The 14263-nt window shown below is 52.3% G+C and overlaps 1 protein-coding gene across 5 annotated transcripts in view; it reads left to right on the forward strand.

Annotated features, from left to right (window-relative positions):
• The window catches only part of LOC149365843 (latrophilin Cirl-like), a 298689-nt gene that overhangs the window by 248468 nt on the left and 35958 nt on the right, over nucleotides 1–14263 (forward strand). For 3 of the 5 annotated variants that reach the window (XM_089546655.1, XM_089546678.1, XM_089546658.1), the window contains one exon: nucleotides 13482–13526. The exons of the other annotated variants lie outside the window; for them this stretch is intronic. In XM_089546655.1, the coding sequence (XP_089402781.1) occupies nucleotides 13482–13526 (45 nt within the window). The remainder of the gene's footprint in view (nucleotides 1–13481; nucleotides 13527–14263) is intronic. 5 annotated transcript variants of the gene reach the window in all.

Here is a 14263-nt window from a genome sequence, read left to right on the forward strand (position 1 = left end):
CGAAGGACGGGCGCAACAACACAACACTCGTTCCACTCACCTGTAACGAAACCCAGTCATTTATTCGCGCTCGTTTTCCCGCGTAACATCACGTCACAAACTATTCACCAGCCCCTCAGCAAGCTCGAAATCCGAAACTTTGTTTTCCTTCCAACGATTGCTTCACAGCGAGTGGTGGGCACGCGCGGCTATTCCGTGACAACGCCCGGCCTAGGGCGCGCGTAGACTGATATGTTAATGGCGTGTCGGCATCGCTCGCTCGGCCTCGCTCAGTCGGCCTCGCCGTCTTTGTTTTCTTGCGTCCAGTCCGCGACAGATTAGTCGTCGGACGCAGGAACGCGGACTCGCAAAGCTGGGGACGCTTGACCGCAGGGCGTCCCCAAGAACAGCGCGCGTATTAAGAGAAGCCGACGAAGCGAGCGCCAATTCGTCCGGACAGCCCGCGAGGCGAGGCCGTGGCGGGGTTTGGCAGTGATACGGCGAGTGCGCCTAAAAAGCCAGGCGGTGTCGCTCCGTTTGCTGTTGTATACACGCAAGCGGCTAATCGCTCGTGAAATGCGCCTTGTACCCTGAAACCGAGAGCCGATGGCGAGGGGGGGATCGAACAAGGTAGTTCGATAGGTTCCACGTATGCGCGTTGTCGGGGGTCAGCCGAGACCTTGTCTCACCGGAGCTGGCGACTTCTCCGCTCCGTCTCCGCTGCGGTATGTGTTTTTTGAATGACGCCGTGAGGTTGGGAATTGGCTCCAGCAGTGACAGGGAGCTGCTCCGGTGACGGAGTGGACGTGAGATTAGATAAGGTATGGGCTTCCGTTCGACGCAGGGAACCAGCACCATTGCATGTCTAGCCGCGGTCAGTGCAAACAGACTGCGTCTGCCCCTGAACATTTTTGTTTTACGCGACTTAGTGGCCTAATACTTCGCGGCTGACTGCGCAGCTCCTGGAGTCCCTATTCATGTATTTTTCGTTGTAGTCATCTTTTCTCGGGCGACGGATAAGTCTATACACACCTTATAGCCTTCGTCTCTTGGGGATGTCAAGAACACGTCTTGCGTGTCTGGTCCTGTTGCATCATATGTGGCGTGACTCTGGTTTTTTTTTTTCTATTTCTTTCATGGAGGAAATGACTAGATAGCGTCGCCCCACCTTGCTACAGCCAGGTCCCTCCCTCCCTGCCGAGTCATTCTCCTGCAAGAAACAAGTGTATCCGTATACAAGGCCAAAGCCGCCAGGGAATGAATCTCCCCGCGGAACAGCCTTCTCTTTCGCCGCGCCGTTACAACTCCAGCGCGTGTTCGAGACCCCCCCTCCTTCCAAGGCCGCGTTTTTCTCAGCTGCTGACTCGCTCCTTCGTATAGCAGGAGATATTCGATGAATAAATACAGCGCTGAGCGAATCCCCTATAACGAGATGTCTGAGAAGAATAAAAACAGCACAACTGAGATGTGTATGTTATGTGTTATAGGGGTCTCTGGGCCGTATTCCCAAGGTCACCACAAAACTGTGTGCGCGGCCTCGGCTCGTTAAACTTCAGCCGCGCGTGTTATTCCATTCTTGCCGCCCTCTTTTCTGCTCCGCTTCCTTAATGCCGGAAGGCATGCGTAACAAAGCGTCCGAACTGCAAAGGCCCAGATCTTAAGATGCCCCCCCCCCCCCCCCCCCCCCCCCCCCCCTCTCTTCTGATCTCACTGCCCCGACCGCCGCGATTCGTCTCGCTCCACGGAGCGGCAAACCTCGCCGTAAAGAACAGCCCCGATCAGTGTGCATGCGGATTGCGATGCTATCTGGATTCACCCCCTTGTTCCTGCGAGGCGTGACTCCGTAATGAATAAACACAGCTTTGCGCGGTATAGCGAACAGAAAGATGCTGCCGCCTAACCCTTTGCCCGCACGCTTCAATGTAGGTCGCTCGCGTTGCGCTGAATATATAGACCGCGCTGTCATCTTTCCTTGCGGTCTCCAGAAGCAAAAACCTCTACCGCGAACGAGATAGTGTGCGCCTCACGTCCGCTGCTTTGTCTAATGCACGTATCTGTATTTCAACGCTGGTTGTTTGTCATCACGTGACATGTTTCCTACGTTGTCGATTCGATGAGTCGAATTTGTCTTCCCAAACTCAAAAACTGAACCTTGTAGCTGCGGTCTTGAGTAAACAGGGCTTTCCGTGCCGCGGTTTCGAAATGCGTGGTTTTGTTCAACGCGCCGGCATCGATTTCTCCGCTCCCACGCTTTCATATCGCACGAGCTCCTTATCGAAGCCGATAATTCTCCGATCGGGTCAGCGGGGCGACCTCGCGGGCAGCTAGGCCGCGGGGGCAGCTTAAAAAGCTTTCGAAAAAAATCGAACTGGCTTCGCATTCGTGATTATACATGCACTCGAAGCGTCTCAATGGCCTCCAGACTCAATTTATCAGCGAAGAAGATCGCACGCTCAATAAGCGCGCTCGGCGCATTACATATACGAATGCGATGCTCGGAGTCGCCGCGCAGCACGACGCGATCAATACGCAAGGCCGACACGGAGGAAGGGAAGAAGAACGGACCAGCAGCAACAAGCTCGTTGATAGGCGCTACACACACGAGGGACGAGTCCCCGAGTCGTTTACCTTTCCCCCTCGCGGCGTCATTTTTCTAATCGCACCTCTTGAACCGCGGCGACCTCCGGCGAAGAAGAACGAGGCTGCCGCTGCTCCATCGACGGATGCAAATGAGCGCATCGCGGTCGCGGCGCACGCTTCGAGCGTGAACGAGGTACGAGTCGGCGCCGGTGCTCCGTGGCTGGCTGTTAGAAGACCGAACCTGCAGGCCCCGCGCTCGGAATGCGACCGGAAAACTCAGCCGTCCGCCGGTGGTGCGCACGCTCGGAGCGAGTCTCGGTCTGTTCCGTCTCGATGTAGAGCCGTGCAGTGGTGCCGGAGCTTCTTGCGCCAGTCGGGGAGATAAGCACACGTTTGTTAAACGTGCTACTGTTGAACCGTGTCGTAACGAAGTTGAAATGGCCCTGCTATTACTTCGTTATAGCCGTATCTTCGTTATAGCCAGTGTTGACTGCGAGCTTCCATGAGGAATCGTCGTTACTACGTCATATCGTTATTTCGTAATAACGAGGTCAAACTGTATATACGTGGGAGATCTTTGCAGTTGACCCTCATTATAACAAAGTTGAAATGGCCCTGCGATTACTTCGTTATAGCTGCAGCTTCGTTATAGCCAGTGTTGACCGCGAGCTTACAAGGGGAATCGTCATTACTTCGTTATATCCGTTATTTCGTTATAACGAGGTTCGAGGTAAGATCTGTGCGTTGACGTGTGCACATATCATATCACACGTTCGTGGTCTTTGTACAGATTTGAAGCAAGCGGCGCAGGAAAATTGCGGTGGGTGAAACGGATCAATTGCCTTGGAAGGTTTGTTAATTAGCGGACCCAAGCTCGAGGTTTGATGGGGTGGGGTGGTTATGCTGGGCTTTCGCAGGACGGAGATGACTGGGGAGAGCATTCGGAGAGGCCGCTGTAGTACACTGTATACATAATCCGACTGATGATAATGAAGACTGTCATTGTAAAGGGTGGTGCCGAGATGTGTGTAGGCTGTCGGCAGACAACCAGGCGTCACGATCAGGTCAGGAAATTAGCGGGTATAGGACGAGTATAAAACGGGTAAATCGAGCACACACGAAAAAAGGACTTTACTCGACAGCGGTCTAAGTTGAACCGACATAATGAATATACTGGTGTACCTCGCTATAACAAAGCTATAGGGGCCCGGTGATTACTTCGTTATAGCCGTAGCTTCGTTATAGCCCAAGTTGACCAAGCTTCCAATGGGGAATCGGCATTCCTTCGTTATATCCATTATTTCATTATAAATGGTTTCGTTATAACGAGGTTCGACTGTATATATGGTGATGAAATGCATTTAACGAACGTTTCCGAACGTTGCACAACGTTTTCCTTTATCCACTAAGGCGGCTCGGCTTGACTGGTATAGCTCCCGCAGCGCTGCACTGTACTAGGAAACCGGTGCCGAACGCTCGTTCCTTCGGTCGTGCATCGGCTCGCAAGCAATTAGCCGTCGCGTCGACGGTCAGGCTTCGGTGCCGGCTGCGCCGACCAAGGCCTCGAGAGGCGCCTGGCCCGTGCCTCAAACAAAGGAGGACGTGTGGCGCGGGATCTTTTCTGCTCGAGCGATGACGACGCCGCCCGTGTCGCTACACAGCCGCTGTCGTTTCTTGTTTTGTTTGTTTCGTTTGTTCCCCGGGTCCTATCTTTAGCCAGTCCACGACGACCCGTCGTCGCGTGCACGGCAATTAGATTTTTTTTTTTTTTTGGAAGACACTCCTCACAACGGGACAACCAAGCGTGGCGGTAAGGAGCTCTGCACAGGCGTCCATTCGCATGCACTTCGAGACGACGCGCAGTTAGTTCTCCGTCGACGGGTTGCCGCCGACTCGTTAGATAGTGACCGACGGCTGCCTCCTCTTTGTTTTTTTTTTTTTTTCAACCTTTCCAAAGATGCCATGCGCCGCAAACTCGCGAACTGTTGGCGCGTGGATCGCTTCGGACACATACCTGTATGCAGAGAAATTTGCTTTGCAAATTGAGCGGAGGCCCCTTTGTGGAGTTCGCGCGCCACACAAAACCTTGTACACTTATACCTGTTGGCTGCTCGAGATAATATTTCTCCTTTAAAGCGGCTTGCCGCGCCTCAGAGAAGCTAGTTATCACGTTTCCGCGCCTTTGACTCGGATCCGTGACAGGAATAATGATGCCGATGAGGTGGACTCCCAGCGGAGCTGTTTTCGGAAAGATTTCTTCATTCGGCCGCCGCTTCCTGGTAGAATGGAGCATGAATGTCACGTATGCTACCTCTTGAGGTCACGCTAGCACAACCGCTGATTCCCGACCTCGCTTGTACTAAGCTGGCAGGCGCGTTTCGCAATATATGATGGATGTTATTGCTCGGTCGGAACAAACTCGGAAAATATTTCCCGTTATGTCGTCACGCCTGCCGGGTCATACATGCGACTTGATGCTGCTCCGGTCGGCTTTGTTTGTGACGGCGCTTCCTATTCAGCTCTGATGTTATCTCCGGGGGCTTTATTTCCGTCAAAATTCAGGTCCGCAGTGTGCGTTCTGTTCCTTCATACGATTCTTCATTCACGCTTTTTTTTTTTTTTTTCATGCCGAACCGTCTGTACTGAACGACGTCGCGCCGCCTCCGGTATTGGGAAGTGGCACTTCCTCGCAGCTTCGCCACAAAAAGCAAAAAAATAAAATGTAATCGTGGATGCTACGATCTGGGGATCGCCAGAATGGCTCTCGCGAGCGCAAAAGTTTGCATTCGATCAAACGCAGACGACGCGTCTTCTGCGTTCGAGGGGCAGCTGCAGCACGCGGTGTCAAAAAATCCGTGGCTCCCTCTCTCGGTGAAAGGCGGAGTCGGAGTGTGCCTTCAGGCGAGCTCGCCCGCTCGCCTGTGGATAAGGGACATCGGCCACTGCTCTCTCTCTCTCTCTCTCTCTCTCTCTCTCTCTCTCTCTTTCTCTTCTGTGTAGCCATTCTCGGGAACGCGCTCAAGATCAAGTTCAACATTTCGAGCGTCCTCTCGCGGCATCAAGACCCCACCCGGCTGTCACGTCCACCGCGGGACGTCGCTGGGCCTCGTCTGGTCCCGCGGCCTGTCATGCTTTCTCTGTGCAGCGCGCGCTCTGAAAACGGGCAAACTTTAACTCGCGTTTGCGCCTTAGAGTTTCCTTTTTGTACATTCACTCTTCTTTTCACATTTCGCACTTGGGTCTCGACTTGTGTGTCCTCGTCTGTGTGTACACACACGCGGCAGCCCCGCATTTCTCAACGAATTTGTCCAGGGGAGGCGAGACGGATGTTATTCTTGTATCCTCTAGTGCGTTGCTAGGAGAATGAGAGGCGGGGGTGAGGAGTACACTTTTATGTGATTCTTTATTTATTTTCACTTCCATTGGTGTCCCGCCAGCCTGAAGAAAAAACGGGAAGTTTGAATGCGTTCACAAGCCCTCTTGGCGACGAGAATTTTTCGTGCCACACGGTGCTGTCTCCTTGTCGAGTCCCACTTTTCGCCATATTTTTTTTCTTGCAGTGTATACTGGCCCTTAGTTTCTTGATGAGCTGTTGTATCGGGCGGTGTGTTTGGCTGCGCCCGCGTGTGAATTGTGGGTGGAAACGTAGCAAACAAGTAAAGTGCAACTGCGACGCTCTCCATGCTTCCGCGCGCACACACATACGCGCCTGTTTAAAAAAACAATAATATTTTGCGAAGTATCCTATTGTGCGTCGATATCTGTGTTTATATGTGATGAATTGTAGCTATACAAACGCCAGCTGCTGAGGTTTTGTTTATAGTTTCTCTAAGCGAACTCGACCAAGTCAACAGTCTTCCCCGTCCATGCTGTTTCGACACTTTCCAGTTCGGGTGGTATCGCGAACGTTGAAGCTAGGAGCAACGACATTATAAGCTTTGATATGTATCTCGTTAAGTTCTTGATCGCGTTCCTGCTATAGCTAAAAGAAAGAGTCAAACAAAGGACAGCACTGCATGTTTCCGCAGGCAACAAACCTAACGTTGTTCCTGCTGACGCTATACGAAGCACACGTAGGGCCCAAAGAATGGATGACGCGCGGGACATCTTCGCTGTTTGCCCACGAAGCCGCTCTCGCCCCGGCTTGGCTAGGAGCTTGGCTCGGCTCTCCGCGCGAGCAGACGAGTCAGCCGATTTTGTTTATCGCCCAAATTAGTCGCGGTCTTTCGTTGCTCACTGAAGGCCCGCGTACGTTCAGCCACAGCTAAGCGTTTCCCCGCCCGCTATTTGTTGATCCTATCTCGATCGGAGGCCGTGTTTGTCCCGGGCACACCGAAATTGCACGCAGCGCCCCTACGCGGCAACAGAGAGAAGCTTGTTCTGGAGCGTGGTTCACACGGACGGTCGTCAAGCCAGTGACTTATTGCTGTCGGCGCCGTTGAAGTGAATTGTGTTTGCGCTGGAGCGGGCACTTCAAAGGAACTCATATACCGTGGTAAATATGTATGTATATACGATGCAGTGAGAGTGACGTGCGAATGACGGAAAACCTTTGTCTGAACAAACTTGAGAGTCCTAGTTCTCGTGCTATAATAATCACACTGCGTTCATCTTCAAGCAAAGTTCACCTACGCTTGTTCTGCGTAGCAACGAGCTCTGAGACGATAGGGGACTTGTCCGTGACGCGGGACTCCTGCAGATAATAAACGGTCTTATCGCCAGCCTGATATTCAGGCAGTCGAGTTTGTTCTAACAAACCGAGCCAAAGGCTCGGGCATCCTACAAGCACAATTGCTTTGAGTCCTTTACTTTGTTTCCTAACTTTTGCTTCTTTTTTTTTTACTGCGAAGCTTACTCCAGGAAGGCTTTGCTCGCGAAAGAAAAATGTCTAAATCTTATATCCGCCAGCCGCTCAATGTACCGGAGACGACTGCGTCCTTCATAGCTAGCGCCCACACGTAAGCAGCGCCCTCCAGCAGCGGATTAATGGAACGGAATCGGCTCGTGCGAGGAGCGGTGACGTGTGCCACTAAGCACGCAGCGAGGAGCACACAGGACCGAGTTTTATCGCTCGTGAATTGCTTTCCCACCCTCCGTGATGATGAGCGGGCGCCGGCGGAGCTAGGCCTCACTTCCGACTCCGCTGAAAGATCGCGGGCTGTCGAGATTCCCTGCTAATTCGCCACTTCCGAATCGCTGCGTGCCGGGCGCACCCTGCTTCCATTCTCTCCCCTTTCTCTCTTTCGTGTTTTCTTTCTTTCTTTTTTTTTTTTTTACCCCACCCCCTTCTTTGTCTCCGGCAAAGGCCGGCCGGAGTCGACGACGTCTTCGGGGCATACGCTTCTCCGTCTTCGTGAACTTCGCCGCGCCGCTACTGATTGCTCCTCGCGATAGCAGCGCCGCCGGGGGAGGTGCGGCGGGCGTATCGCGTTCCCAGAAACGCGAGCCTTCGCTCGCTCACCCCTCGGTGTGGTAGTTCTGAGTCCGCATTCTCTTTCGCGCTCTACTCTCCGCCCATTAATTTCCGGCTTAGCCAAGGCGCGCCAGGAAATGAGCCGTAAGAGCGCGACCGACTCCTCAGGAGTGCGCGCGCTGCCGCCACCCGCGCTGCCAATGCTTTGTCTTTCTTTTTTCGCAACTTTCGATTCCCGGTAAGTTCTTGGCGTCAGTGTGTGCTTTACCCCCTTTTATTCGCATGTCGTCGCCGGCCTTTCACCCCTCCCACCCCCATTTCCTTATCGGTCTGGGCCGTGTGTGGGCCATTCGGAACGCGTGGATTTATGTTCCCATGACTGTCTCCGGGAACGCAGTGTGCTTTTCTTTTAGCTTTTTTATCACCTATATTTCCTTTACGCGCCGTTTCCGACTGCTCGCCGGCGCAGTTGTGAAAGGACGTCTCCTCCGACGTTGGTTCCGTTACGTCTGCATTTCCGAAGGGGGCCCTTCCTGAAAAGCCCCGAAGCAAAGTGCTGAGCCTGAACGCAAAGTCGTGGGACTCTTTATTAGGTCCGTACGTAGGACTATGAAGAGTGCCATCGACGTTATACATTGCAAAGTCAAAAGCCTTTCCTGTCGTCCAGAAAACCAAGCGTCTACGCAATATAGTTTTCACGCTGTCCACGAGCATGAGAGACGAACGCTGACGAGCCGCATGGAGCAACTGGAGTTTGAAAGTGACGTCAGCAAGTTTTCGTGGACAGCAAAGGGCCGTGATTCGTAGACCTTTCAGCTGTATTCCACGAGCTTAAAAGGACCATGAAGGTGACCAGATGACCACCAAGCTGATGGCTGAGCAGCTACATCACCCCCCCCCCCCCCCCCTCCCAATCCAGAGTCACTCTTGCACAGGCAACATTAGAGATAGCGACTGTTCCCGGTCCACTTGAATGAAGTTGTCGTTAGCCGCCAGGTGACTCTGACAGTTTCCGGTTGCAACATACATACGTCGGCGACGATGCTAATTAAGTCAAAGAGAGTCCCTGATTCGACTTTCAGTGTAAGACCTGGGCGTTGTTCTATAAAACCCTCGCTGCAGAAAACTCTGCCAGCAGTTTCAGCCCGGAGTTGATAGCGTCACGCGAGGGCAGTTTCCGGACAACGCGTTGGCACCGGCAAAGTTCGACGCGAACCATGGGCGTACACAGAGTGATTTATCCCGTACCAGCGCGTAAACAATGCGATAGAGATTTATGCCAGTCGACGCGCGCGGTTCCCTCGTTCGAATCCAAAAGCCTTTCTCGCCCCTCGCCTCTTTCCCCCCGAAGCCGCTGTGTGACCGCGTTCCCAACTGCTCGAATGCAATGCGCAGGCTCTCTCTACTAACGGCTGCCCGCACGCAGCATGGGCGAGCCATCGACCTGCCGATGCTTTCGATCTCGGAAAGATGGCGAGGGTTTTCCCCGGCGTCGGCGCTAAGAAAGGGGAAGGGGGGCAAAGTGGATAAACGGCCGCGCGATCGGCTCTTTTTCCCTGCCGCTCGGGCCTCAACAATCGCGCATTGTCCGCCCTGCGTTGTGGGTCAGGCGCGGCGTGTAAGCACAATCGCCACTTCGTCCTACACGCTGTGGGAAAAGGGAGGAACGATCTGCTCACTCCGTGGGATGGTTGGGGGGGGCTTCTCTGGAATGCCGGCCGGCCGCCCGCGCCTGTGCTTGTTGAGTCTGTTGTGCCCTTTCGCTTTCGGTACTGTGCCAGAAACTGTGGCGCTGGGAAATGTAACGGTGGTCTCTGTGATGAGCGGGCTTTTGTCTCGCACACGCGGGGTGTGAAATTGGGAGACAACTTGTTCGGCTGGGAAGACGTCCGCAACCCGACTGTCAGCGCCCGAGTTGCGTCGCGACGATTACTTGCATTGTTGCTGAGTACCCGAAGGGTTGAAGCCCCCTGAAACTGGGAAAAAGTCCTTCGTTAACGAAATCAGCCCTATTTATTCCCATTATTCGAAGAGGGGACATAATCTTTGCTGTCTCATTAACATGATGGATACGCTGAGATAGTGCGTGCATTTTTTAAATACTGCAGCAGAGAAGAAACGAGGAAGGAATAAACGGACGACGACGATGCGGCAATGAAAACTAGCGTTGTATTTTATGTTATAAGCTGCCTGGCGCAAAAATCCAACTTATTTATTCGGTAGAGCTATACAGATGTCATGCGGACACATTGGTGCTGTACCGTGACGTTAATTCTACATGTGTCAGACTTGCTAGCGAACGTCACATTGGCCTAATTTGCAACAACGCAATGAACAAAGCACCTTGACAGTGCGAGGGTAAGTGTGTCTTTCTGTCGGAGTAGGTTCCAAACACAGACAGACACACCTTGGCGTTAGTAAGGAACATTTGCGCCAGCAGAGCTCAGCACAGCTGTCGAGATCGCGGACACTGGCGCGTTGACCGCGATCTATATGCTCGCCTAAAAGCTTCCTCTTGAAGTCGCGGCTCGACACGTTCGAGAACGCAACGAGCGACCTTCTTCGTATCGCTCTGAAATCGGTACGCACTCCTCTCGGGACTCCTCCCCCGCCTCGAGCCGTGGCATACTCGGTGGCCGCATGCACGCAGTAATGCCAGGCCCGAGATGGCCCACTTTTCTGACTCCCGCGAGCGAGGGCCTGCCTTGCTGCCTGATCGATGGCTGGGCGCGCGCCTTTCGCGCCCGGTGTGCGTTGTGTGTGTGCCGTGCGCTCGTCACGCGTATTTCTTGTTCTTTCTTTCTTTCTTTCTTTCTTTCTTTCTTTCTTTCTTTCTTTCTTTCTTTCTTTCTTTCTTTCTTTCTTTCTTTCTTTCTTTCTTTCTTTCTTTCTTTCTTTCTTTCTTTCTTTCTTTCTTTCTTCCACACGCGCACGCACGCCGCCTATTAGCATCCCTCCGCAACCTGGAACTGTCGTCTTGGGGCCTCACTTAACTTATATCGCTCCTGTATTATGCCTGGAGACGGCCGTCACCAATTCGCGCTCCGTTTTGTACGCCCCTGATGCGTCCTATACTGCCGTGTGTTTAGATCCAGGTGTCAGCTCGGTGATGTCGATGCACCGATAGCGTAGAACACAGCCGTCTCCGCCGCCGGGCTGAGTACAGTTGAAGGCATTGGTCGCAATACAGATCTGTATAGATACACAGATCACTCAGCTTCCTCGACGTCACCCGCGTCTCAGCGGCGTGAAACTCTGCAGGGAGCTGAATATGCGATTGGGGGAAGAAGAGGTAATAAGCAGTCTCGAGGTACGGTCTCTGCCTCATGAGTCTCTGTAGTCGTCAGCAGGGCTCTCTACCAAGAGGGCGCTTGACAGAGCTGGCAGTTAGAGCATCACCCGTCGTCCTACCACTGCTCCCGCGTTGAGATACTGGGAAGAAGTGAAGAATGGTTGCCGTTGCGGAACGTGCTTATCAGAGACCCGTCACGTGTCTGTCCCGATACGTTTGCAACAAGCGTTCCTTATCTCGCATTCTGTACTTACTGTGCCGCACTGTGACCCGCTTGTAGGACGACGGTTACCTGGCATAATCTCTCTCGGATGTACGGCGTATACATTGCTGCCTGGTTTCAAAGATCAGGTTGTAGATCTAAATAAGGACCCTTTTTTTGCGCTTTTTTTTCTTTGCCCGTTAAGAAATTGTCGCGTACAGGTGCCGTCAGCAGTAAATGGAAGGCAATATTAACGAAAAAATTAATCATTGCTCCTTGAATACATATCGTGAGCCTAATTGTGATTGTGTGTATTGCACTGTGCACCAACAAACATGGACCATTTATGCTTCAGATTTAACGAAATTAAATTTTTTTGGCAATGTCGCCTTCCATATACTTTTGACGGCGAGTGTACATAGTGCATCGCCCGCATTGGACGGGCTATTCGTTTGGTGGATTGCGTTCGGCCACTTGTATAAAGCGTTACGCGCAAGCAGATTCGTTCCACCGAACTGTCTTCCCCTGGATTATCTTTGGGGCATTTGTTGTCTACATGCTAGAGGCATGGAGAGAGTGCGTGTGGATTTGAAGCGTACAAATGTTTGTTGGGGCGGATGTAAATTTTCATGTGTCCAGTGTTTTTGCTGTCATAGTCGAGCCGCACACATGCCTCTAACGGTCTTGCATGCCATCTTGCAGCTTTTTTTTTTCTTTCTGAACAGTTTCGAGTATGACTTGGCAGAGCCTAGCGATGTTTTTATTTCAAGCCGTGTGCTCCTTGACATTTTGGCGAGCATTTCGGAGAATATAGGCCGTCGTGTGGGGTGTAGAACGCACAAGCGAGACACAAATGGAAGAGCAATAATTTTAGCCGTCAGGGCAAAAAAAAAAAAAATGATGTACTGTCCCACACAGTATGTATAGTAAGATTAATGCTTATTCTGCTTACATTCTTTTCTCGTAACGTTTATTGCCTCGGTTGTTGTCAAAAAGGGCCTATTTTGACCTTGTGCTTGTGTGTTTCTATTTTTCTGCGGACAGCTCTGCGCTGTTTGCTTGAAAAGTGTGTTTTTCAATCCGCCCTTTTCACAAGATGTGCCTGGCGCCCTCTGGGGAGAGTGGGGGGAAACTGGTTGATAACTAAAGCAACTGGGAGGCGTAGGCGCGGTACGGTTTCACGAGGCGTCAACTGCACCTGCGAAGTGGGAAGTGCGTACTTGACAGCTGGCGCCATCTATCGTCCGCGCCTCTCAATAACATAAACTGCGCATGAACTGACGTCGTGTTTTATCGCGCATGCGCAGAGCGGCCGCGTGAAAAAGGCGGACTGGTTATGCGCTAAAACTCCAGTGCCTCGGCGTCGCTGCAGTGGATATAGAATAACACCGAAAGAGAAGAGTTTGCACGCATTCGTGTGATTAAGTATACCACGAAAAGACAACAGCTAGTTAGGCTTAGACGTAGTCCATCTCATGTTCCTTTATTCGTTTACTAGTGACTAGCTCGAAGCTTCTTTCGCCAGACGCAAATGGCACGCATTGATTAATGGCGGCAGTAGCCAACTGTCGTCGCCAAACTTCAGTCGACCCCCTGCGAGTCACGCAGTAGGCCTACTTTGTATAAAGTTTGGCTGGAAGCGCACAAAGTGTGACATATATAGACGACACGACTACGAAAGGACACGCCAAACGAACACGCACCAGGGCCTGTTGAGCAGAGTTGTCGCAACGACGCGAGGCACCCGGGGCAGGGGCTGCACTTTTAGTGTTTTTAGAGTTTACTTGTTACCCATCCATCCGCCAAACTTGGGTACAAAAGGATACGTGCTTGCATGCTAATGATCTGACTTTATGTACTTCGTTAAGGTTTATTGTACACAGCGAGTATGTTCACTTTTTTTATTTGTCTGTGCGTGTGTGTGTGTGTGTGTGCTTTTGTTGAATTATATTCCAGAGCCCTCGTCTCACGGTCTGTTTCCCCGTTTTTTTTTTCTTCTGTTTCGTTTGTTTCAGTTTCCCTACCCAACTATTCAATAAGGCCACCCCAGTTGGGCAGAGGTAAAGACATCCAGCGTTTTTTCACTTTTGTTTGCTCATTTTCTCCCTTTTCCCCTCATCCTGTCGTACCTAACAACTCTGTTTCTACTTTTTCGTTACGTTGCCGCTTTGCCTGTAGCGCGGGAGGGAATTCGGGCGCATCCCCTGAAGTGCTCTAACCCGAGTTTCTCTCTTTATATCTGTCTCAACTTACGCCATACTGTTTCACTAACCTTTTGGAAGCTTTTTTTTTTTCTCGGGCACGTCCCTGTTTCACTACGTCTGCATGGAAGGAAGCCGCTTGTCGGGGTCATTTACCAGGAGCGGAAGCTTTTCTGCACGATGAGAGTGTGTTGGCGCTGGCGTCTGCTTGTTTTTGATGTGCACGTGTTGTGCATGCGTTTATGCTGCGTTGCTTTGTGGGGGAGCGCGCTTTAGGCTAGCGAACACGTTCGATTGACGGGTTTCTCCCACATGTGTATAGCAAGCGTGATGAGCAGACGACGGCGGGAGCCAGACACCTCTCCCTACCTCGACTTCGCTCGCGCGCGGCATCTAGCGGATGCGCCTGTGTGAGGTGTGGGGAGGCGAGAGTTCGTCGGGCCCCTGAAGTTCCTAATGACTTTAACAATTAGCGAAAACGTCGCGCGCGCGCGCCCCACCGCTGTGCGGCAGCACCGGAGCCCCCTTTCGTCCCGTCATCCAACTTGATGCTGTCGGTGATGCTGCTGTTGCTGCTGCTAGCGCTTGTGGTAGCG

Source organism: Amblyomma mixtum, chromosome 1 (genome assembly GCF_055824585.1).
Source record: "Amblyomma mixtum isolate Tamu chromosome 1, ASM5582458v1, whole genome shotgun sequence".
NCBI lineage: Eukaryota > Metazoa > Arthropoda > Arachnida > Ixodida > Ixodidae > Amblyomma > Amblyomma mixtum.